The sequence below is a fragment of the Triticum aestivum genome, chromosome 7B (genome assembly GCF_018294505.1).
Source record: "Triticum aestivum cultivar Chinese Spring chromosome 7B, IWGSC CS RefSeq v2.1, whole genome shotgun sequence".
Lineage (NCBI taxonomy): Eukaryota > Viridiplantae > Streptophyta > Magnoliopsida > Poales > Poaceae > Triticum > Triticum aestivum.
In genome coordinates this window covers 503,224,156-503,248,209 of record NC_057813.1, presented here as the reverse complement: position 1 = coordinate 503,248,209, position 24,054 = coordinate 503,224,156, and the positions used below count along the sequence as shown (strand labels likewise).

The 24,054-nt window shown below is 44.3% G+C and overlaps 2 protein-coding genes across 3 annotated transcripts; one reads left to right on the top strand and one right to left on the bottom strand.

Moving 5' to 3' along the window:
• Window positions 1–3,192: 3,192 nt before the first annotated feature.
• LOC123162690 (kinesin-like protein KIN-14M) lies at window positions 3,193–12,059 on the top strand. 2 transcript variants are annotated; one of them, XM_044580468.1, is made up of 21 exons: window positions 3,193–3,430; window positions 3,529–3,704; window positions 3,794–3,889; window positions 4,738–4,963; window positions 5,229–5,380; window positions 5,471–5,554; window positions 5,672–5,749; window positions 5,814–5,897; window positions 6,013–6,042; window positions 6,453–7,157; window positions 7,253–7,334; window positions 7,413–7,508; window positions 7,591–7,770; window positions 7,847–7,953; window positions 8,059–8,237; window positions 8,769–8,933; window positions 9,019–9,272; window positions 9,354–9,517; window positions 9,798–10,348; window positions 10,618–10,718; window positions 11,776–12,059. In XM_044580468.1, exons 1-21 carry the CDS (start codon window positions 3,403–3,405, stop codon window positions 11,856–11,858), a joined length of 3,621 nt encoding a protein of 1,206 aa, XP_044436403.1. In that variant the 5' UTR covers window positions 3,193–3,402; the 3' UTR covers window positions 11,859–12,059. The 2 variants fall into 2 exon arrangements, with proteins under 2 accessions (XP_044436403.1, XP_044436402.1); XM_044580467.1 differs by having other exon boundaries at window positions 5,814–5,930.
• Window positions 12,060–12,365: 306 nt separating this feature from the next.
• On the bottom strand, window positions 12,366–23,190 carry LOC123162689 (ABC transporter G family member 42). Its single transcript, XM_044580466.1, has 21 exons — window positions 22,511–23,190; window positions 20,314–20,768; window positions 20,070–20,146; window positions 19,444–19,497; window positions 18,674–18,764; window positions 17,406–17,707; window positions 16,996–17,277; window positions 16,593–16,909; window positions 16,348–16,508; window positions 16,149–16,264; window positions 15,917–16,073; window positions 15,689–15,826; window positions 15,420–15,607; window positions 14,914–15,261; window positions 14,359–14,649; window positions 14,190–14,273; window positions 13,963–14,096; window positions 13,620–13,847; window positions 13,367–13,538; window positions 13,005–13,259; window positions 12,366–12,918 (listed from the first exon to the last, which is right to left on the bottom strand). Exons 1-21 carry the CDS (start codon window positions 22,924–22,926, stop codon window positions 12,649–12,651), a joined length of 4,536 nt encoding a protein of 1,511 aa, XP_044436401.1. The 5' UTR covers window positions 22,927–23,190; the 3' UTR covers window positions 12,366–12,648.
• Window positions 23,191–24,054: the final 864 nt, after the last annotated feature.

Here is a 24,054-nt window from a genome sequence, read left to right as displayed (position 1 = left end):
CCACTTGCACCACCTTTTGTCCATTTCACCGCCATAAATTTTTATAAATATAGAAACCCACTGTCATATTTTTATTTGATATTTATCGCCACCGCAAGTTCCTGTTTCGCGAAGATCCAATCTGGAGGCCTATTACGGTGCTTTGTCGGAGGGTGAAACCATTGCCAGAGGCTTCTTCATCAACCTTGTTGTCTCCAGACCTTAGGATCCATAGCAGTAGCTAGATGACTCTCTCTCTCTCTCTCTCTCTCTCTCTCTCTCTCTCTCTCTCTCTCTCCTATCACAATACCATGTTCCCGTGAGATGCCTCACATGATCGGGATCAATTCGATGTAATTCGGGGTGTGTTTGTTAGGATATGATAAATTGTCACTTTATGATCAGATTGTTCATTGAAATCAATCGAATCTTTTATGGTTTTCTTGCTGCATAATTGGATAGCTTTGTATGCTCTCTAATTTTATCTATATTTTTTGCCAAGTTTGATGGGTTTATCTTCAGAGGGAGTTGTACGCTGTAGTGGGTTCTAATCGTGTGGTGTTCTATATCCCAGTGAAAAAAGGGACAAGACACGTATTGAATTATTGTCATTAAGGATAAAACAACAGTGTCTCGTCATATTGATGGATGTTTTGTTGTCTACATCATGCCATCATGCTTATTGCAATGCTCTGTATCTTATAAACTAAATACTTTGAGATGCATGCTGGATAGCATTCTTAGAGTGGAGTATTAGTAGTGGATGCAATTGGAATACAGTCTACTCATCACAGACGTAATGCCTACATGAAATTATGCCATGAATGATCATGGTCGTAAATATAAAAAGTACAATTTAATCACTGATCAACTGTAATTTGTTCACCATACCACTTGACTGCTTAAGAGAGATGCCACTAGTGAACCAATACCCCTGTGTCTAATATCTTTTACTGAAAACAAATATTTCCCTTGTTGCCCTCTGATTATTTTTGCTATCAATTATATCGATCAACTGCGTTTAATCCTGTAACTAGTAAGACAAGGGACTTGAAAAATGCTCTTGTTGTGTTGGGGACAAGTTTGTTCTTTGTTTAGTGTGCAGGTGCTGCTTACTTTGTTCGCTGAGAGAGCTCCTACTAGATTGATAACCTTGGTTCTTTAATAGAGGAAAATACTTGCTGCTAGGCTACATCACCCTTACACTTGGGGATCCCAACCATTCATGCGGGAGCAAGCACTCCCCCACGATAATGCTGAAGAGGTGTCGATCATCGACGGCCTTGACGAAACTATTACAAATTGACCTGACGGACACTGATAAAGATGAATGGCCCACGAATGATGGCTTGGAAGAGGTCGTGATGACTTCCACACTGGGTGTGGGGCTTCCATTGTAATCATCGGGTTCTCGCACAACGACAAATACCAGGCCGACTCCTTCGGCACCTCTTCCAACTGCACTGTCATCGTCGTCGCCGTTGGTTCAGTCGTCCCATGAGCCAACTCCACCGGCGTAGTTGATGCCGGGAGCATCTGCCCCGACAACTAGACTGTCACCACCACACCTTTCCAGTCCAACAAGCTTAGAGGGGGAGGGTATTAACTGTAGGAAGCTCAGAAGGGGACTGGTATTAACTATAAAATATTATGTTTTGATCTTCAGGTCTATCATATACTTGTGTTATTACAGTTAGGTACTTACTCTTTGTCAATGAGTTTTATGTGTCTTTATTCGATAACATCATCACACATCTTTACAATATTTATGAGTGCCACTAACAACCAGAAGGGTCACTTGTGTGTGGGTTCCATGTTGTGTACAACATGAACATCGTGATGAGTAAGGTTTCGGCAATAAACCTCTATGCAACAAGGTATTAAGGGGTTGTTTGGTTCTAGGCCTAGGAGTGCCACACTTTGCCATACAATGTTGCCAAACTTGCCTAAGGTTAGTTCTTTAAAATGAGAGCCACAAGTTGACAAGCCGAAGGGAATCTTGCCACACTTGTTGTGTGTATGTGATGTGGGACCATAGTGTGGCTTGCCTAAGATGTGGCTTGAACCAAACACACACCTAAGTTGATCAAATTTGCATAACCTAGGTGTGGCAAGCTTTGGCAAACTTAGTCTCAAACCAAACAACCCCTAAATTTGAACTTACTTTTAGTATCTTTTTAGTTGATGATATTCTTGCGATTCGATGCTAACCGTATCATATCAATCATTACAGATTTTTCAAAACATTCCCGAAAACAATATGCGGAAAAATGACCTAGCGGCAATACGTGTCATGGTAGCTGAATTCTTGGTTGGACATGTCTTGAAAGAAGGAGGAGGGTTCACCTGGATGAAGCCTGACTCATAATGACTTGTTGGTACCAGTGAATTGTAATCACTCGTCCTAGCTACATTCTTTCATTTCTGCTGCATTCAAACTGTGGTATGTACATTGTAAAATATTATAGATTTGATCTTCAGGTATGTCAGGTACTTGCTCTTTGTCAATGAGTTTTATGTGTCTTTTTCAATGAGTTTTTATGTGATGTGATAGCATGCTTGAGATGTATGTGATGTTCTGTGCTTGAGTATTAGCTGCCAAACTAGGGAATTTGGGATGGCTACAACAAGAAATTATCTGAGATTTGATTAGTATTGTAAGCGGTTCTATTAGACAAACCACCTCCAAAACTTAGAGAGTATTATAGGCGGTTACAAGCGTCTTCGATATGAAACCAATACAGGCGGTTACCATGAAGAAACATGCACTGCCAAAAATTTTGGAGGCGGCTTCCTGTGCACTGTGCGAGCATTGCAGACAGTTTCAAGAGCCACTTTCGCCGATCGTGAATTTTAGCGACACACGCTTTGAGGCGGAACATGGAGCCACCGATGGTCCATGTGCGGAAACCGTCTACAATGATCATTCCTACAAGTGATTTTGAATAGTAGAATATTAACTATCAAAATGATAGAAGCCTACATTCTACTAATAAAAATCATAGATCATTGGGTTTCCAAAGTTGTCGAATCGCACAATAGAAATGTGATTTTGACTACCTTGTTGGAAAAGCCTGTGATAACAGTGAGGTTAGGCCACCTCCCCCTACCTTTCCCTTCCCCTCCCCTCCCCTCCCGCGTAAGAAAACAGTCTTGCTGATCTGACCTTGTACCTTCCCTGGCCAAGTTCAGTGAGAAGAATCCCAATCCACGACGGGAACCAAAATCACCCATAAATCTAGCGCGCAGCAGACAGCGCAGCACAAGCACATCGATCGCCCCCGCACGTCGCCCACGTACTCGCCCACGCCTCTCTTCTCCCCGGCGCGCGCTCTCCTTCCCTCCATCTTCTGGTCAAACGGCTCCCGACTCCAATTTCAATCCCCCGACCCCCTCCTCTCCGGGCGGCCGCACTCGGTTTCCATGTCCGCCGCCACCGCCGCCGAATCCCGTACGTAAAACCCCGCTCGAGCTTCATTCAAACCATGGTCGCCCCCACGCCGATGATGGTTATTGACTCGTTCCACCATTTGCCTTTTTTCCCCGCAGCGGAGCGACGGCGATCGGAGGCCGTCGCGTGGCTGCGCGCGCTGCTCCGGGAGTCGGCGCTGCCGCTCCCGCCGCCGCGCGCCTCGGACGACGAGCTCCGGGCCGCGCTCGCGGACGGCGCGCTGCTCCGCGCCGCGCTCGATAAGCTCGCTCGTCCCGCTTCCCCGCGCGACGAGGTACACCGCCACCCGCTCACCCGCTTCTCTCCCGCTACGTACGGTCTGTCTTATCTGGTCGTGATCGCCGTTGATGCTGCGTGCCGCAGGGCGGAGCGGCGGCGGCGGAGCGCGATGTCGGGCGGTTCCTCGCGGCCGTGGAGCGGATGGGCCTCCCCAGCTTCGCGCCCTCGGACCTCCAGAAGGTACGCGTGTTGTTTGTTTGCGTTCTTCATTCAGCAATTGGTGTGATAGTGATCATCAGCGCTCATATTTTTTGGATTACCCGTTGACCCGTCGTCAACTGTGGACGGGGACTCTGATGATGCGATTGCTGTGAGGTAGCTAGAGCTTCGCGTCGAAGAAGTTAGGAGCTCGTTTTCGCTCTAGGTTGTGTGTTGCCGGTTGTCATTGAACGGTTTGTTGTGTGGGCAAGCGACACATTAATCTCTGTCAGTGTGTCCTTGCCGAATCTAACTGGTAGCGGATGTCGTGTGTGGTTGTGGATGACTGCCAACTCTCGAACAGTTGAACAAATAATACTCCCAGTTATCGAACTCATAGGATATCTGAATATCTGATCGGTCAGTGTGGTGCATTCCGTAGTTCATAGCTGCTCAGTTTCAGTTCAGTTTCCTTCTAAACTAATGGTAAATTGCTTTTTCTTACGGTGGTAAATTGTTTGCTGAAGTAAGCAATGGTTAATTGCTGTCACCATAGCTGCACATGGGTTCTGGAATCTGGACTACAACACATACCGTTTGCGTTGGCTAGTCTGATCTACAAATGGTAAAATTATGGAGAATTCCTCATCATCATTGAACAGAATACAGGCTTAATCTGCCCAGAATATTGAAGTTATTATTGGAGTTCAACAATTCTTTAATGTGATATCATGTATTGCAGTAGTACTATGCATGTGTTTTCACAATAGTTGGCAGTTTTGCAATGCTGCCAAGGAGCATGTTTGCAGTTCCAGCTGTTTTCTGCAATACAAAGCTTTATCTTCCACGTCTCATTGGGTTTTATTACGACATTATTGGCACTAATTTAGGGCCCGATGTCAGCTGTGGTTGCCTGTCTTCTTGCACTAAGGGACCAGTTTGTCTCACATGCTGGGGAAGGCTGGACCTGTGGCCTTCCACAAAATGGGAGGATGCACACCATGAGATTTCCCGGGAGGGAGAATGGCCAGGTCACACAAAATTCTGAAGCAAGAGAAGATGGCAAACAAATGGAAACAACGCTACAAAAGGTCTCCAAAAGTCCAGCCATGTCAGGTGAGATCCTATTTATGTGTTCAAAGATTTGGGTAGGGGATCAACTATAGGAATTATCTAGTGAGGGTATACCGAGGGTGCTGCTTTACATTATTCCTGAGGATTGAAAACATAGAAGAAATCATAATTTTAATAGTCCAAGTGTACTAGTACTAAATTGCGTGCAAGTACATTTATACATTATTGACCATTTCAACTAGAGCTGTTTCTATATGGAACATGTTCCATCATCAGCTAAAACATCTTTGTTTTTTCTCTTCCGTAGAACCATCATCTGTTATATCACGGCCTGATCCATCTTCTACATCGCGGCATGCTGGACGCAATTTTCATGAAGTCTTCCAACTGAGGCAAGGAGGTTATTCTGATCTGCCTAGTTCTAAAATTTCAGATATGATGAAATCCACCAGCTTGGATGTAAGTACTGTGTACTTAAATATACCTGTTTGAATTATTTTGACATCAGATTTGATTTTGATTCTCTGCATCACAAAATTATTGTTGCAGAATGCCCCTACTCAGTCACTTCTGAGTGTTGTGAATGGTATCCTCGATGAGATTATTGAGAGGAAGAATGGTGAAATTCCTTATGTAGGCTACTCAAAAGCAATGCAGTTAGTTTATTCCTTTCATACATTGAAACTACACCACATTTTGCTGCAGACTCTTTTTATCCTCCTGAATATGACGATAGTGTTCTTTGCACAGCATCTTGCTTTCTTGTTGAGAAAGATCGTATTGGAGGTTGAACGACGAATTTCTACGCAGGCAGAGCACATAAGAAATGTAAGGAGTACTTATTAACACTTATTTTTCGGTTGTTCTTGTTGTAAATTTTACCTCTATGCAGCAAAATAACCTTATGAAAGCACGCGAAGAGAAATACAAATCAAGGATAAGAGTGTTAGAGGCACTAGCCAGTGGGAAAATACATGTAAGCTCAAATGCAACAAATGGAAAAGCACATGTAGGTTTTGGTGATGATGATCTCAATGTAAATGTAAATGGTTGGTCTCCTTCTTTATTTATTTTCCTTAATTGTTTTCCAGGTTGCTGCAGAGCCTGTGCACCAGATGAAGGTTTGTTTCTCATATAGCATTGGTGACATCTTCATATTACCATCATTTTCCTATATTTTATTCAAATTATTAAATTCCGCTGCATTTTCCCCTCAAATCTTTCATTTCATGTCAGTTCTACTCCCTCTGTCCGGAAAAGGTTGTCCCTCAAATGGATGTATCTAGCACCAAGTTAGTGCTAGATACATCCATTTGAGGGACAACCTTGGGACAAGTTTTTCCGGACGGAGGGAGTACGTCTGCTCTTTCAAGAGAAACACTTTGCATACAGAAGCTTTGCCTGTCTTTGCATTAAGAAGGATGAAATGCCAAGAGTTTGAGTTTATCCATACCAAGGATAATAGACTTATTACTGCCAATAAAAAGAACAAAATGAACGTTTACATAAAATAATTCAATTTATTCTGCAGATGGAGAAAGAAAAATTTGAAGAGAAAAGGCAATTACTTGAGGAAGATCTGACAAAGCTGACGAAGGACAAGGAAAGTGTAACTAGACTGACAAAGGATAAGGAAGATATGGCTAGATTGTTGAATGACAAGGAAGACATAATTAGATTGATGAAAGAGAAGGAAGAAATGGCTAGATTAATGAAAGAGAAGGAAGACACGGTTAGCTTGAAGAAAGGCAAGGATGGAGATAGAAATCAATCAGCAGATGAACATATAGCTAAGCCAATTATGTATAAAGATGAACTCATCAGTTTGATGAAGGAGAAAGAAAATTATAAAATTACAATTATGAAATTAAAGTTAGAATTAGAAGCTATGAAATCATCATGTGAAAAGAGCCACAGCCTGTTGGAAACTAAGAGCGAAGATGTACTTAATCTTCTAAAGGATAAAGAGAACAGCGGCAACATAATATCACAACTCAGGCAAGAGCTTGCCGCGGCAAGAAGATCACATGAGACATATATTCAAGATTTGAAGACTACGGCTTTGCAGGAAAATAGGGATTTTGAACAAAGGATAAAGGAAGTGGAGCTAAAGCTAGAAGATTCTACTAAGAGAGGAAGATATCTTGAAGAATTGTTGGAATCAAGAATCAAAACCTGGGAGCGAAAGGAAATCATGCTGAACCAATTTGTAGGTGTACAAATGCAGAATATTCAGGTATAGTTTGATTAAATACAATTTATATTTCTTTTGCATTTATTTTTAAGAATTGGTGAAGTCATCAATTTAAGTTAAAACTTCTCCCCTATCAGGATTTGAGGTTGTCTTCTGTTTCCATTAGGCATGAAATCCAAAACTGCCAGAAGAGATGGTCTGAAGAACTTAGTGGCCTTGGTATGAACAGATGAGTGAGGAATTAATTGACTTCTTGTTGTTGGCACTTTATAACTTAAAGCTTATTTGATTCTGCAGGGAAAAGCCTTAAAATATTAGCGAATGCTTCAGAGAAGTATCACGCTACTCTTGAAGAAAACAGAAAATTGTTCAACGAGGTTCAGGAGCTAAAAGGTGGCTATGCAAGCAACGTCAATTTACACATGCTGATATTATTAACTGTGTCAACTTTCTAAGAGTTCTACTTTTTGATCAGGAAATATCAGAGTCTTTTGCCGGATAAGACCTTTTCTTCCAAACGAGGATCATAAGTCTAGTACAACTGAAATTACTGGTGATAACGGTGAACTCATTTTAGCAAACCCTACAAAAATTGGAAAAGAGGGGAATAAGTTGTTTAAATTTAACAAAGTTCTTGGCCCCACTACTTCTCAAGGTACTGATGAATATGTGGCCTATTCAGTGGTAGTATATGATGTGGTTTGATTTTTTTATTTATGTTTTTTTTCTAGATGAGGTATTCAAGGACATTCAACCACTAGTTAGATCAGTCCTTGATGGCTATAATGTTTGCATTTTTGCGTATGGACAAACTGGATCAGGAAAAACCTACACAATGGTATGAAGATCTCAATATAACAGTCTTCAAATTCTTTATTGAGAATTATAAACATTATTTATTGACAGATACGATGTGTTTATTGTGCCTTTTTTAATGAATCAGACTGGACCTGAAGATGCTACTGAGGAGGAATTGGGTGTCAATTTCAGAGCTCTGAACGACCTGTTCCTTATATCACGCAATCGAGGAGATACATTCAATTATGAAGTTAGTGTTCAAATGATTGAAATATACAACGAACAAATCCATGATCTCTTAGGAAGCAATGGTTCAGAGAAGAAATATCCTTTTGTCGCTTCCATTGTATAGTCACCTATGTTATGCATATTGATCTGTTTTGATGTGGTCAGCATACATCAACTATGATGTGTTGATTTAGTTAACAAATCCATTGTTAGTGTGTATAGATTAAAAAGAAGGATTAATGCAACTGAAGTACTCCCTCCGTTCCTAAATATATGTCTTTGCAGACATTCCACTATGGACTACATAAGGAGCAAAATGAGTGAATCTAAACTCTAAAATGCATCTACATACATCCGTATGTGGTCCATCGTGAAATCTCTACAAAGACTTATATTTAGGAACGGAGGGAGTACTTAACCTAAGGTCTAGTTGTAAACTTGACTAATCAGTTGATTCGCTTCAAATGAACGTGTAGAAACTTGGAACTTGGTCGAACATCCCTTTACCGTCCTTAATGGAATACCACTTGTCTGTTCATTTTGTCATAGCACACTCCCTCAAACCTCCGGAAGGTTACAAATGCAAGTTTGTAAAGAACAGACTCTTGTTTCCTTTAACTTGCACACTCTAGGGATTTTGAATTCCAGTCGTCCCAATGGGCTTGCTGTTCCTGATGCAACATTGCATCCTGTCAACTCAACGACCGATGTTATTGAGTTAATGAGAACAGGACTTGGGAACCGATCTGTGGGTGCAACAGCACTGAACGAGCGAAGCAGCAGATCTCACAGGTTAATCTTACTGTTCCATAAGTCCAGTAGAGGTTTCCTTCTGATTCTATTGAAACTCAGGCTCATTTTGAGTATTTTTTTTCAGTGTTGTCACTGTACACGTTCAAGGTGTAGATTTGAAAACTGGAGCTACTTTGCGCGGGGCTCTCCATCTTGTTGATCTTGCTGGGAGTGAAAGGGTGGACCGTTCTGCTGTTGCAGGCGATAGACTCAAAGAAGCACAACACATCAATAAATCTCTGTCTGCTCTTGGAGATGTTATATTTTCTTTATCACAGAAGACTTCTCATGTGCCATATCGAAACAGCAAACTTACACAAGTCCTGCAGAGTTCTTTGGGTGCCTACCTTTCCTCATCAGCTATATAACATTGTTTTGCATGTTATATATATTTCTTAACTTAAAAAGATTCATTTGTAGGTGGCCATGCAAAGACCCTCATGTTTGTGCAGATCAATCCAGATGTGTCATCTTATGCAGAGAGTTTAAGTACTTTGAGGTTTGCTGAAAGGGTTTCGGGAGTGGAACTAGGTGCTGCAAAGGCAAATAAAGAGGGCAAAGATATAAGAGAATTTAAGGAACAGGTGAAGAATTTCCGTATTCCTTTTTGTTAATTACTAATTTATTGTTGACACAAGGACAATGGAAATGTATAACCAACTTCTCTTGATCACATATTACTATTCTACCATCCTTCATGTGGTCTATGCACCTGCAAAACATAGTAGATGCTGTGGACACTTACCTCTGACATGAGATGCAACTACAGTTGTTTTTCTTGTTTTAAAAAAAATATTAACAGTTTACCACAAGATACTTCCATGTATCATTTGATTACTCTAATATTCCTTTTTCACCCTGCAGCTCTCACTGCTCAAAGATAAAATTGCAAAGAAGGATGAAGAAATCAACCAGTTACAGACTCACAGTCCAAGGGTAAAGACAGGCAAACGTGTTGATTCCTTGCTGAAACATTCGTCCTCCTCCCCAGGCATATCATCCCTTGGAAGCAAAATACAACATCGAAGAACGGCATCTGGTGGAAAGGCAATGGGCCTTATCAGTAGGGCAGGCTCCGATGCTGATAACTTCTCTGAGATCAGTGACAGGCATTCCGAAACTAGCTCTATGCAGTCGGTTGATGATATCCAGCAGCAGAGGGAGATTACGGTACTTTCCAAGCTCCCTGAAGACGAGATGGGTTCGAATTCAGCTGATCCTGAGCTTGCCAGCTTTGGTTATGCTGATTCGGAGGGGAGGTTAAGCGATATATCAGATAGTGGCATATCCATGGGTACAGAAACCGACGGCTCAATAAGTAGCATGATTGACTTTGCTCTCTTCCCGGAGCAGGAAAAAATAGCTAGCACATGGAAAGAACAAGAAAATGCACCCAACACACCAAAAGATCGACTGTAAGTACTTCCGGTTGTCTCGGTAGCATCATGAACTCATGGTTCCATTTTCCCTTTAGTACCATCTTTCTGTTCATAGGAGGGGAGGAATTCCCTTTAGTATCCTCTACCATGTAAAATGCACTATTAATTAATTTAAGTAAAAGCAACCCATGTGACTGGAGTAGATGAGTAGGCACTATGATGTCAAAATGTATATGAATATATCTATATCTTTACCTATTGTCCTACCTATTTTTATTTGTAAGAACTCATTCTTCCTCATGCAGACCTAAGGTGACCACTCGAGTACAAAAGGCAACAACACCAAAAACAGCCCCATCTTCTAGTGTGTGGCCCAAATCAAGAGATTCTACTCCTAGATCTTCAGGTAAGCTCACTTGTATGCCATCGAAATTGTGCACCACCCATAGCAGATATGGTTTACTGCTTTTTTTTGCGGGGGAAAAAATGTTATTGCTTTGGGGTGCAATTAAATCAGCTGTTCGATGGCTTAGGATCTAAATATCTGAGTAAATAAAGTACAGAAATGTTATTGCAATGTCCTTGTAATGCTTCTAGATAAGTGTCACTTGAATCTTTCTAATGGACACACACTTTTATGGTTGGACCTCTCTTTCATTTCTTGTAAGGAAACAATCTGTCATTGTAACTTCATAAATACGAGAACAAAATAAAGATACTATAACTGGTAATCTTTGCCCATAAATCAGCCAAACCAGTCCATTGCTTGGGAAGTCATGGGGTTCCTTGACCTTGGCTTACGCCAGTGCTTGACCAGTTACTACCCTGGTAACCAGAACCAGCCATCTAATTTGGTAGTAATGTGCACCTAGTGCTACACTAGTACTATTATCTAAAGATAAGTACACTAGTATTATTTTTCAGAATGTTCCATTGATCGCGAAAACAAGTGCAGATTATTGCTCGAAATAATTAAACCAGTACTCACGAGACAACATGATAAGATAATTTACCAAGCCACAGGGAACATGCCATCAGTGTGGGTCCACTTCAAGTTATGATAGCTCATAGACTATAGCACTCGGTTACTGTGGCTCATGAACTGCAGCAGATTTAGCTCTGTTAGTTTGGCTGGGAGATTAGGAAGATAGTTTGAGTCTTACGGCGCCACCCAAGTGAGCTCTATATGCATCATATCTGTTCATTAAAGGTCTCCTCCTGCACCTATGGTCTATTTCTCCCTACTCTAGTATTATATCTGCTTCGATCGGCGCCATCCCCAGTTATTCCTGTGCAGTATTTACCCATTCGTGAACTAAGCTCAGTAACCAAACATTTCGGGTACAATTTAAATTATCTGAGCTTAAATTATATATATTTGATACAATACAGCAGACATAAACTTCACTAGGTCCAGACACACATACAGTACTCTGAAGTGTTTACCAACTATTTTGTTACAGCATCAGCAAGCACACGAAGAAGCACAATCACACAAGCAACATCCTCACCAAGAACCTTGAATACTCCAAAGCGATGGAATTAGCTCAAAGTCGATGAACTTCTTCCAATGTTCTTGTTCCTTTATGTACAGAAAATTCAGAAAGTATTTTTAAGTTGATGGCTGCTTAGTGATGCTGCCCTTTATTTAAGCGAGAAATGTAAATGGCATTGTACATACGACACTGCTTCGACAAAACATTGTTGAGTGTTAAATAGAAGAAAGGTTGTCATTCTTGTTGTTTTAGCTTCTTCCCCTTTTTTTAATGAAAGATAGCATCTCCCTGTTCCAACGATACGAGCAATTGAGAATAAGAAATTGTACAGTACTCTGAAAATTGGATGTTTTAGTTATGTACGTCAGGATGTTGAGCATTCTTATATTTCACCACTACAGCATGGCCCTTAACATCACCGGAAAATGCCTATTATGTAACGTATTCGAAATCCGACCTCATGAGCTCAAAATTTAAACTTGTAGGTAACAGAAAAATGAAGAAATCATTCACCATTCAGAAAGACCTAGGGCTGCTATCCTCACTGCTCGACAAAATTGATTGTGAACTTTGTGAAAGAAAAAACTCCAACGTATTTATAGGCCATGAACAAATTCTGCTCATCGCACAGTCTTGCAAATTTGCAATTCAATACACTTCCAAGCCTGAAAGGCTGGTGCACCCTCATCGCATTTGACTATGTAAGGAATACAAAAAACTACACCTGTATTTACACTGGCACTGCATAAATAGACCCAAAAATGGAAGGACAAAAGAAGAGTTGGTTCAAGAAAAATCGACCATATCGCCTGCGAGATCTTGTCTGTTGGCTTTCTGCTCCTACCGTGTTTGGAAGTTCAACTTCTTGAGGCAGAGAGCATACATGAAAGCGAAGAACACTGCAAAGAGCACAAGCACTGGTGCAACGACCGCCATGAAGCTCCTGTGGTATCCAAAATGATGAGTTATGTAGTAGCTGATTGTCTGGTTAGGTTGGCCTGGGACGGTGATGGTGTCTTCCATGTCTCCGTATTGTGTAACTATGAGCCCATACACTGTCCATGCCAATGGGCAAATCCAGTAGTACCAGATCCACCACTTGGGGATTTTCTGGACAAAGCAAGAACAGAATAAATAATTGATCTTACGAAAAAGCAAGAACTGCAACAATCATCTGATATAGGAACACAACTTACCGGTCTTGGGATGAAGAAGCCAGAGAAAAGGTTGAATAGGGAATAGAAAGCTGCGGCAAAGATGCCCGCAACCTCATGGTTCGGTGAGATTGATACAGTCATCATCCCGTAGTAGGTGAAGTAGAGGAAGGAAAAGTAGGAGACGAAGAAGAACCAGAAGAACTTGGCAGCTGTCCACTGGAAGCTCATCATGGCGTATACGATGAGGGTGTAATACGAGGTTTGGACGAAGACATAGGGTATCTCCATGACAACCTGAAGCAACACAAAGGCTTGAGATACCCGAAGAAGCCAATGACAACCTTAATATTTTATCTACCACTCTGTTTAGTCATAGCTCTTTTATTTTACTCTATTCTTACCTGAGCAATGGCATATGGCAGTGCAGAGTACATCCCAGCAGCCCTCTCTCGGTAGAAAACTGTTCTCTCGATGGAAACAATTGGTTGAACGGTTGCACAGTTGTTGATGCCGACAAACATCACTGCTGTGTACATTGCTCCAATGACCATTCTAAGAGTATTGGCATCTCCCCTGCATCACAAGGCACCAAAAATTCAGATGCTGGTACATTAGGATTAAGGAGTCAAAGATAAAGATAAGTATAGTAATTACATATTGGTGCCAATCTTCCAAAAGATGGAGCCAAGCAGCAAGGCTGTGAACAAAGTGAAGGAAAATCTGACAAGGTTGTAATCTGGACTGCGCCAATAGGTCAGCCAATGCTTCCAGAGGCAGGCTTTGAACTGCCCTATAATGGATTGCGAGTATTCTGTAGGAAAATATAGATCTGATGTTCCTGGTTCTGGTTGACTTAGCTGGCTCACCAATACCTTGTTTTGCCTGGAAATACAGACAGTGTATTGCATGAGAACTTTGTTCCTTAAAGTTGTGCCGTGATTATACACTTTGAGAAAAACATTAGAGGTCCATGTGATGAAAAATATGTTTTTCTTACTTGTACAGATCTGAAGTCCTGTAGTAGTCAGCAAAATCCATACTCAGGCGTACTTCTGCAGCAACTGAACTGACCTCAAGCATCCACGTTGCAGGGTTGTACTTATCTTTGATTTTAGGCACTCCAGGAATCGCCTGGTAGCATTGAACATAATATTATATTATTTTAGTTATTTAAATGATATCTCCCACTTAAAAAAAACCATAATCGTGTAAAACTATCCGTACCTCGAAGTATTCAATCATTTTCTGTGAGTTGCGACCCAGTTTCCCAGAGTATATTACCTGGCCTCCTCTTTTCAGTAATAGTAACTGCAGGAAAGAACTCGATTTATAGTTTAGTTGCTGAAAAGGTTGAACTAACACTTAAAATGATTTTTCTATATTCAGTAGTCACCTCATCAAAAGCTTCAAAGATGTCAATGCTTGGCTGGTGGATTGTGCAAACCACAGTCCGTCCAGTGTCAACGGTGTTCCTCACTGTTCTCATGACAATTGCTGCTGCTCTTGCATCAAGACCTGATGTCGGTTCATCCATGAAGATGATCGATGGATTTGCGACAAGCTCCACAGCTATTGTTAACCTCTTTCTTTGCTCTGTTGAAAGACCTGAAATTCCTGGCAGTCCAACTAAAGCATCCTTCAGACTGTCGAGCTCCACTAACTCCATAACTTCATCAACAAATTGCTGAAACCATTGAAACATGTCAGATAAGAGCTTGATAAAGCAAACAAAAAATTCCAAGTTATACAAACATTTCTTGACATATTTATCAAATCTCAAACATCCAATTAACTTGTACCAAGATCCAAGAGGTATACACTAATTGTAAAAAGCAAGTGAAAATGCTTAATTCACCTCGTCAAAGTAGCAAAATGATTCGATATTCCAATATAAGTTAGTAAGCAACTAAAGATATAGTATTCCGAAAGGCAAAAAGACATGACTTACAATCTTGATTTCATCAGTGATATCTTGATCTCCGATCTTTTCAGGAAGACGCAGGAAGGCGGAGTATATCAGAGATTCCCTAATCGTGACCTGAGGTGAATGGATATCATTTTGCTCACAATAGCCAGAAATCCTTGCAAATGTTGCTTGGTTCTTCGGATAACCAGAAATTCTGATATCTCCTTCAATGTAACCACCAGTCTTTCTTCCAGCTAAAACATCCATAAGAGTGGTCTTTCCTGCTCCACTGACTCCCATGAGTGCTGTTAGCACTCCAGGCCTAAATGATCCAGTAACATCACGTAATAATTGGAGCCTATCATCAGTCACTCCTTGCTGTTTCATTTCCTACATAGATAGGAAGACCTCATAAATTTTCCAGGTTTTTAATTGAGGAGGAAGGTATGATAAGAACATGACAAAATGCTGTGGAAAAAAGTCACAAGGACTCATTTTGATGCTTGTTCGAGGAAAACAATGATGAGAAAATTGTGCATAGAACTCACTGCAGGCATGTCGACATAGTAGTTCACATCATCAAAACACATAGATAGAGGGGAGAATGGAAGAACCATTCCTCTTCTTGGAGCAGCTTCATTGCTGCCAACGGACATGACTCGTGAAATCCCATTAGAAATTCCATTTGATGAACTATTGCTCAAACGAGCACTCAGTCTCGTCTCTCTCATTTCCTCTGAAATAATTTTAGCTTTCAGTTTAGAAACTTTTACTTATTCTGTCCTATTTACATATGAATTCAGTCAGAATAGCTTACTGTTATTGGACCCATCCTTCGATTTCATGCTGCCATTTCTTCTTGTGCTGCCATTGCTTACTGTCTCTCTCGGAAGCCCATTGTCTTCTGCTTCCTTTGCAGTTTCTTCAGATATAACAGCTTGTGGTTTGCCCAAGGCTAACGAGTAAAGAGTAAGTGGGTTACATACTGATCCGAAGTTTATTACCAGAACTCGGAAGGCAATAAGATTAATTTTCCAATACTTACGATTCAGATACGTGAGGCACAAAGTAAAGAGCACATTGAAGAAGATTGTGAAACCTAACAGCCCTGCTGCTCCAATCCAGAACCAGTTTTTGTCAGTAAAAATGTTGGCGCCTTCTAGCATAGCCATACCTAGTCTTTTAGGAACACCATTCTTGTCCTATCAACATAAACACAGCTTGTTAGAAAAGCATACACGTCAATCAGTGAAAGATCAGTGCTGCAGTGGGCTAACCATTACAAACTTGTCCATCCACCGAGGAGAATAGAATTCATTCACTGCTAGAGCATTATATCCATACACCAGCGGTGAAATCCAATAGCCCCAGATCCACCATTTTGGGATGAAGTCTGTTGATAGTGGAGAGCAAAGGACTAGTCAGCAAAGCTGCAGAAGCAATGTGATGTGAAAATGAACAAGATAAGCAAACGACCTTTTGGCAGAAGAAAGCCTCCAAGGACAAAGAAGATGAGAAGGAACAGGGCTCCTCCAGTTTGAGCAATGATCATGGATCTACACAGGCCAGCAATTGCTCTGAAAAGCCCACCGGCCATCTGCTGGATCAAGAACACGAGCAGCAACTGCTTGAAGAATCTGCACACAAAGATGGCAATTTAGCAGTCACAAAAGTGATTGTTCCTGATTCACGTAACAACATGTAGTCTACTCCATATGTACCTGTCAGCTTCTGGGGCAAATCCCATAGTGTAGTATGTGACAACCACCCAGACTATGGATTCAATAATTGAAAATGGGATTCGGAGAACGACATTCGGTAGTGTGAATATCCAAGCAGGGTAGAAGAGGAGGTCCCGGTGCTTGAAGAACACCGGCAACCTTGTGATGGTCAAAGGGAGCTCGGCAAAACCATTGAACATGTTCACAATCAGAGTAAAAAGCAGTGCTCCCACGTAGACAAAACCATCATCCAGATTCCTTGTGTGCATCTGGGTCCTTAGAAAGACTGTTGACGCGATAAGGGCTACAATAATGAGCTTCAGAGTTCACCGAGAAATAATGTCAGGTTCTTCGCATTGTGGATTTTAAGAAGTGGCGATATGGACAGGAAAATTATGCCCACCTGTATGGTCTTGAAGATGTATACAAATGAATTGCGCTTTATGAGGAGCCACTCCTTGTCAAAGGATGCCTTGAGGAGCTCTCGAGTTGACACCGAGTGCTTGGAGAAGACCAGGGCAGCCTGATGGCTGCGGCTCTTGTCAAATGGCACCGAGAGATGGTTCTCGAGTTGTAGACCAACATGAAACCGTTTAAACGTCTGCGCAAATTCTGAGACTGAAATATATCGGTATGGCCTCTGCTTATCAGCCCAGTACTGCTCCTGATCCTTTTTTGATGTCACCTGAGAAAATTAAATACAAGGTTTTCATTTATATCATAACGTGGAGCTTTCATCCCTTCAAAAATAATAATTAGCATGGAACGTTCAGGAACATGGTAACAGATAACTAGGCTACTGCTGGGTGTTACCTCTTGAAGAAAGTCTGCAGTACCCTTGCGCTCTGGGCAGCGAAAGCCGCAGGACTCAAAGAATTCAAGGACATAATCGCGGGGTCCCTGATAAACAATCTGGCCTTCTGACAGGAGGATGATGTCATCGAAGAGTTCAAAGGTCTCAGGGGCTGGCTGGAGGAGGGACATGAGGATGGTGGCCTCGCCCAAGTGCACAATCTGCTGCAGACATTTGACAATCTGGAAAGTGGTGGAGCTGTCCAGCCCAGTCGATATCTCATCCATGAATAGCACCTTTGTCGGACCGACAATCATCTCTCCTGCAATCCAAATGAACCAAATCATTTCAAAGACATGCATCCTGGTAATGTTCTGAAAATTCCTTAGATCCATCAATTTATGTTATTATTATAATCATTATGAACCTGGCAGGAGCTCTGTCTTTTCAATTAAGAAGAAATCAATACAGTTTGGTAACAAGCAATATCATGCTGACACCAAACCATTGACCCCTCAGCACAAAATCCGCATGAAATGGTTTGAACTTGTTGCTTTAGCATTGGTACACATTTCTAAGCTAAAGAACCAACTGCTTTCCGGATTGCACTTTCGGCTCGGCTTCAATTATATGGAATGTACTTTATTTTCTCAAAAAATCTTTCATGAAGAAGAAATGCAACATGCAATGTGGAAACGATATGTAATGGATTGGTCTTGCTTTTAGCAAAGCAGAACAAGTTGAAGAGAACGCTGATGCAGGAATGTATCAGTTAGCAAGTAGCAGTACATGTAAATTGCATCCCGTCTGTATTGCCATCACGTACTAGTAATTACGGCATAGGCTGCCGCTAAAGGCCAAAAGAGAGGCAAGAAGCTGTAGCATGTCAGCATCGCGATTAGTTGCTCCAGAGGTTGGATCGTAGCGTTCGCCCGTACGCTTGAAGAGGAAACGCCGAAAGAGTGGCAACGACCATCCAACAACTGCGCAATGGCAGCACGCTAATGGCCGCGTCCCCTCCCAAACTCCCCAACCAAACGCTCAGCCCCCTAACGTGTGGACCTGAAGCACATCCCAATGGCGCACACACACACCCTTCATCCGTAGGAACCACAGGATGTGACACGGCAACAGTATGTACGTATGGACACCTAAACCTCATCAGCCTTCTAGAAAGGCCAACATGTTCAACAAATTCCTTTCAATAATAAGTCCTTGTAATATAGGAGTATGACATAATGATGAGATAAGCATGACACAATGATGATGATGATGATGATGAGCTTACCGGTGGTGACGCGCTTCTTCTGGCCGCCGGATATGCCCCTCTGCATCTGGTCGCCGACGATGGTGTCCGCGCATATGTCCAGCCCCAGTATCTGCTCCCATTGAAAAAAGGCGCAAACTCAGTCAAAAAACAAACAATTTCATCGTCACGTCCACGTCCGTCGCGGTCACGGTGACCACGGCGAGATTTCCATTTCGTTGAGGCCACCCGTCGTTAACCAGGGGTCAAACCGGGGGTTGATGGCCCGAAAGGAACCGCTACCCGCCATGCGGGACAAAGAAAAGGCAGCGGCTCTGGCCGCGCATAACAGCAAACAGGTCACGGGCATCTCGCGGCCGCCGGAGCGATGCGCTGCGCCTGTCCCGATACGGTGACGCACGCCATTGGCACCATCATCAGGGCGAGCCGGAGCGTGCATCCATGATCCATCCACCAACCCCCCCGTCCCCAAAGGTAGACGCAGCGAGGCCCCACCCGACCGTGTGCCGCCACCCCGCCACCACCACCTCTGCTTTGTGCCGTGCAGTCCATGACTGACTGGGACCGTTCCTTGCTTGTGTAATCTACGCACTGGCCATGTCCATGATCAAGAAATGGGGAACATTTTCTAGATGGGTGCAAATCTGTCAACGTGTGGTCGCTGTACCATGTCGCCAACCTCGCTACGGTGCCAATTTCAGCCAAGCAAAAAAGCAAGACCAAGAAAACGGCAACTTCATACTACTACGTCAGTGAAGAAAACATTCAGAAAGGCGTGCGGGCGTACGTACCCTGAGCGTGTAGTCCGTCTGGAGGCTGCTCTCGACTCCTTCCATGGAAGTGGCCTGGAGACAGACAGTGAATGCGTCATTGACGTGCACGGTACAGAGAAAGTACATAAAGCTTGGATACAAAGCATGTCTGGCTACTGCACTACTGTCGCACGTGATTAAAACAAGTCAATTTCATAAGAAGCTTCCCTTTTTTGTGAACCATCCGAGAACACGTCGGCCGGCGTACCTGCCAATCGTACTGTTCGTACATGTTTCACGCAAGTGCCATTTCGTTCCACGAAAAATGGACCTCTGTTTCTAGCTTTAGGGACATTTCGGGTTTAGTGGTTGGAGAGAATATCCTCCGGTGAAAAACAAGTTGCGAGGGAAATCATGTTTGAAAGTTTTCAAATATGCATGGGATGTTAAATGTCACTATTCATTGTTGATTTATTTTTCCATGTCTCCCAAATGAATCTGTGTTTGAACTTGGAATTTCACATGTCCATGCAAACCCGTCTATTCTACATGCTGTATTTTTTATGGGATTTTTTCAAAACTTCACAACATAGGTTTTATGTGGTTTCACCGATTTTGCATGGTAGTAACTGTGAAGATTGTGCATGCCAAGATGTTAAGCTTACCTTCATAAAAAGGTCAACCTCCGGCTCCGGACGGATGCCGGCCTCCTTCTCCCTCCTCGCCAGCTCGGTCAGGAGATCTGCATCAGAATATATTTGTCTCCCCATCGTTCAAATCCTCAATCATTCACCACTCGTCCGAAAGCCAAGCCAGCAAGGCCATGGATTAAAATTCTCCACGCAGTCCATGCACAGCTAGCCAGCTACCTACTACCTAGCTAGGTGAAGGGTTGGTTGGTGTACTTACCGTACTTGGTGCCGACGCCCTGGCACCTGGCCGAGAAGTCGAGCGTCTCCTTGACGGTCATCTCGCCGACGTGCACGTCCGTCTGGCTGATGTACGCCGCCGTCTTCTGCGGCACGAACTCGTCCAGCGGGAACCCGTTGTAGGCCACCTCGCCGGCGCACCTCAGCGACGGGTCCAGCTTGCCGGCCAGGGCCAGCAGCAGGGTGGTCTTCCCCGACGACGGCGGGCCCAGCAGCAGCGTCATCCTCGACGGCCGGACGGCGCCGGAGACGTCCTTGAGGATGGTGAGCGTCGCCTGCCGGCCCAGCCGCACGCCGAGGAGCCCCAGCGCGCCCTCGGCGATGTTGCGCGCACTGTTGAGCAGCGTCGGCAGCGCGCGGCTGCCCACGTGGCACCGCGCCTGCACCGTCAGCCGCTCGAACCGCACCTCCACCGTCGGGAGCTCGATGCCCACCCTGCATGCATGCATGCGGTTTTCAGTTTGGATTTTCTTTTATTTCCAGAATTATCGATATAATTAATTGTATACACTTCATTATGAATATTACGTACTCCTACAACTAAGCAATACTTGCAGCAGTATCTAATAATGACGTATGGGCACACAAATAAACTATTTTATCATGTTCGATCGGTCAACAATTATATTTTATGCTGTCACGCCAGAAAAGGAAATGATTTAGGTTACTAGTGATGCGATGCCATCATTCATTCACGTTGGGAGCAAGCCATATGCAGTCTGGGTTTGGCTGTCAACTTTAGGCAACCTTTGGGTCCGGAGACAGGCTGAATGTTTCCATTTGGAATCTCACACAAAGTGCATCATTTTCTATCAAGAAAGTAGAAAGAGCACGATGCTCGGCTACACTCCTAAAATATGGCAGATTTCTAGTCCCAAAAGCAAACCGTGAAGAAACTTGAGCTAACAGATGTACCCACTTTTTCGTTTGCAAAGGTTGGACTAAAGCGTACGCAGCTAGTGCTACCAGTGCACAACTCCATAGATTGTTCAGTCAACTACTAACTACCAATATCTTTCAAAAAAAAAAACGAACTGCCACAGTTGATCCTAATCCACAATTCAAATTTAAAAGGGTTATAACAAGAGGAGACTGCACTCACTCATTGTGTGGAGGTCAAAAATTAACCAACTCCATAGATTAATAATCAGCAAAAACAAGAAAGAACGGTTGGAGTGCTGATGCCATGCACATGTGTGCTGACCAATGAAAAAAATAGCACGCTACAGCAAAATAGCGGCGACCTTAAAATATGCTATTAGCGTGCTATATCGCGTTATAGCGTGCTATTAGCGAGACGTTGTACACCGATATATTTAGCGAGGCAATTCTCAATACGCTATAGCGTGCTATTAGCGATGCTATAGCGCGCTATTTTTTTCAGTGGTGCTGACGTAATTACACAAGCCCTTGCAGTTGGTTTCAAGTCAGCACTTTGATTTGGATCAGTTCACCTGCAACGACATTTCGACAGATGCATCTGCTCCACTAATAATTAGCTCCTGGAAACATATTGCCAACAGGGATAGGGAGAGAAGTGAACGGGCATCCGCAGGTCGAGTGCCACATTGCCATCAATCCCTTTCCTTGTGCGTACAGCTCCAACCACACCAAGGCCGCAATTACTCTTACTTTTCAATCGACGCAGCACAGCACGTGTGAAAACTGAACTCTCCTAAAGCCAAGGAAGGCCGCACTAAGGTCGGGACCCTACCCCCACCGGGCGGGTTAAAGTCTGAAATTTTGAAGTGTATATATGGAACGAATAACTCTGCAAGAAGGTGTGAATGGAGGATTATATTCGCTTTGGGAGGGATACTATCTGATAGGGGAATCGGCAGCATGATTTTACCTGATTAAGTACACATTGCGCAGTTGACAGGCACCTTTCCGAGTGTTTTGTAACATGTCTGTTGTGGTCATGATCAACGAGTTGTTGTTCTTCTAGTGTTTATATTAAGCAAGGAGCTAATGATTGAGATTATGCAACAACCGTGACATGCAACGGCCAAAATTTTAAGCCAGCGAAATTGCATGCGTAATCAACTTTGTACTTATTTTGTTAGTCGCACACGACACGAGTATAAAAAACAAAATGAGTAACTGCAAACTCTGGTAGTGGATTACGTATGTTTGAATGAAGTTAATTATTGACGGGAAAAAAGCAGGTAACGTACCTGTCGATGCGGTCGCGGAGCTTTCGGAGGAAGCGCCGGTTGTCCTCCTCGGCGACGCGGAAGACGCGCTCGATGAACTCCTGCCGCTCGCCCACGGCCAGCTTCCGCACGTCCACCTCCTTGTACTGCTGCTGCTGCTTGCCTTCTTCCGCCGCCCCGTTCGTTGGCGAGGCGGCTGACGCGGCGTCCGCCTCGGCCTGGAGTATGGACGTCCTCATGCGGCTGTAGGTGGGGAGCCGCTCGATGGCCGCCCACCGCAGCGCCTCCTCGTCGTCGTCGGCGTGGCCCCTGCTCCCGCGCCTGCTCCCGCCGCCGCTGCCGTGCAGGAAGGCCTCGTCCACGCCCCACGTCTCCACCCCCATCCCCCGCCCGATGCTCCGGCTCATCCGCCGCCCCGAGTCCCACACCTTCTCCATCGCGCTCCAAGCTCGATCGATCACCTTCCGTTAATCCGCGCGGCGCGCGGTCGAACGAGGGCCGGGTGTCGGAGCTGGCTGGGCAGCGAGCCTGTCCGGCCGCTGAAACCTCGGTCTGCTCTGCGCATGCGCGTTAGTGCGGCAGTTGGTGGTGTGCAGCGAATGCCATGCGCGCGGAGCGGCTCGGGCCGCGATGATGAGAGCGGGAGAGCGGGAGCAGGAAAAGAGACGAGTGGGCTGGCTGGGGGGATGAATGTCAGCCGTGGTGGCGCGCGGCACTTTTATACGCGGGCAGGCGTGGGGTTGGCGCCGGTGATTTTTCCCGCGATTCCTCTCTCGCGCTGCCTTTTCCCCGGCTTTGCGACTACGGGGACGGGCCCGAGGTGGTGCGTCGCCGTGTGACACATTTGGTGGTCTTTGTGGGTTGGTGGGGGCGAACCTGGCTTCTGTTCGGGTGGGGTAGACGGGGTGGGGACGCGGTTGACTCCGGCGGGATGGGTGTTGCGTCGTGTTGGATTGAGCCGAGCGGGGCGGCGGTGCGGCGCACGGGGAAACGGCCCCGTTGCCCGCTCCCCCGCCGCCGCTGCTGCGGTAGGTGGCGGCCCGGGGCTCGCAGGGAGTACTACGTGGCACGGCGAGGTGCGTGCACGGTGGATCCATGGCTTCTGCGTTTCGCTTGGGCATGCGTGTGGGGTTCTGGCGGTGCGCGCCGACGGGGCAGGCCGACCAAAGGTTCCGGGTCGTCGGCTTCAGTTACTGTACCGGGCGCAGCGTCGTCTGGACGGTGTATGCTGCCGCGATGCTGCAAGGCAGCGTTTTCATTTTTCTCATGAACGGAAAACGATTGTTGAGCTGTTGTTTGTGGCTGCTGCTGCTACTGTTGTGATTCTTGACTCTGGACCTTGTGCGTGCGACGCACCACTAGTAGAAAAAGAGGCTTCCGTCCAGCCTCATTAGTCGCGAAACTGTAGGAACCGCGACTAATGAAGTCTTCAGTCGCGGTTCGGCAGATGAACCGCGACCAAATGCCTGAGCCCAGGGCGCTCGCGGGCTTTAGTCGCGGTTGGCCAGGCCAACCGCGACTAAAGGTGCCCAAAGGCCTTTAGTCGCGGTTGGCCTGGCAAACCG

Bases quoted from the DNA above. Each gene is read 5' to 3' on its own strand.
- LOC123162690 (XM_044580467.1), top strand. From the start codon at position 3,403: ATGTCCGCCGCCACCGCCGCCGAATCCC. The intron at 5,555-5,671 runs GTAGGCTACTCA...TTCTTTGCACAG, and splicing joins AGAATGGTGAAATTCCTTAT to CATCTTGCTTTCTTGTTGAG. The intron at 8,238-8,768 runs ATATCCTTTTGT...TAACTTGCACAC, and splicing joins AGCAATGGTTCAGAGAAGAA to TCTAGGGATTTTGAATTCCA.
- LOC123162689 (XM_044580466.1), bottom strand. From the start codon at position 22,926: ATGGAGAAGGTGTGGGACTCGGGGCGGCGGATGAGCCGGAGCATCGGG. The intron at 15,608-15,688 runs GTAAGCTATTCT...AAATTATTTCAG, and splicing joins GAAGGATGGGTCCAATAACA to AGGAAATGAGAGAGACGAGA. The intron at 14,650-14,913 runs GTAAGTCATGTC...CAATGGTTTCAG, and splicing joins TCACTGATGAAATCAAGATT to CAATTTGTTGATGAAGTTAT.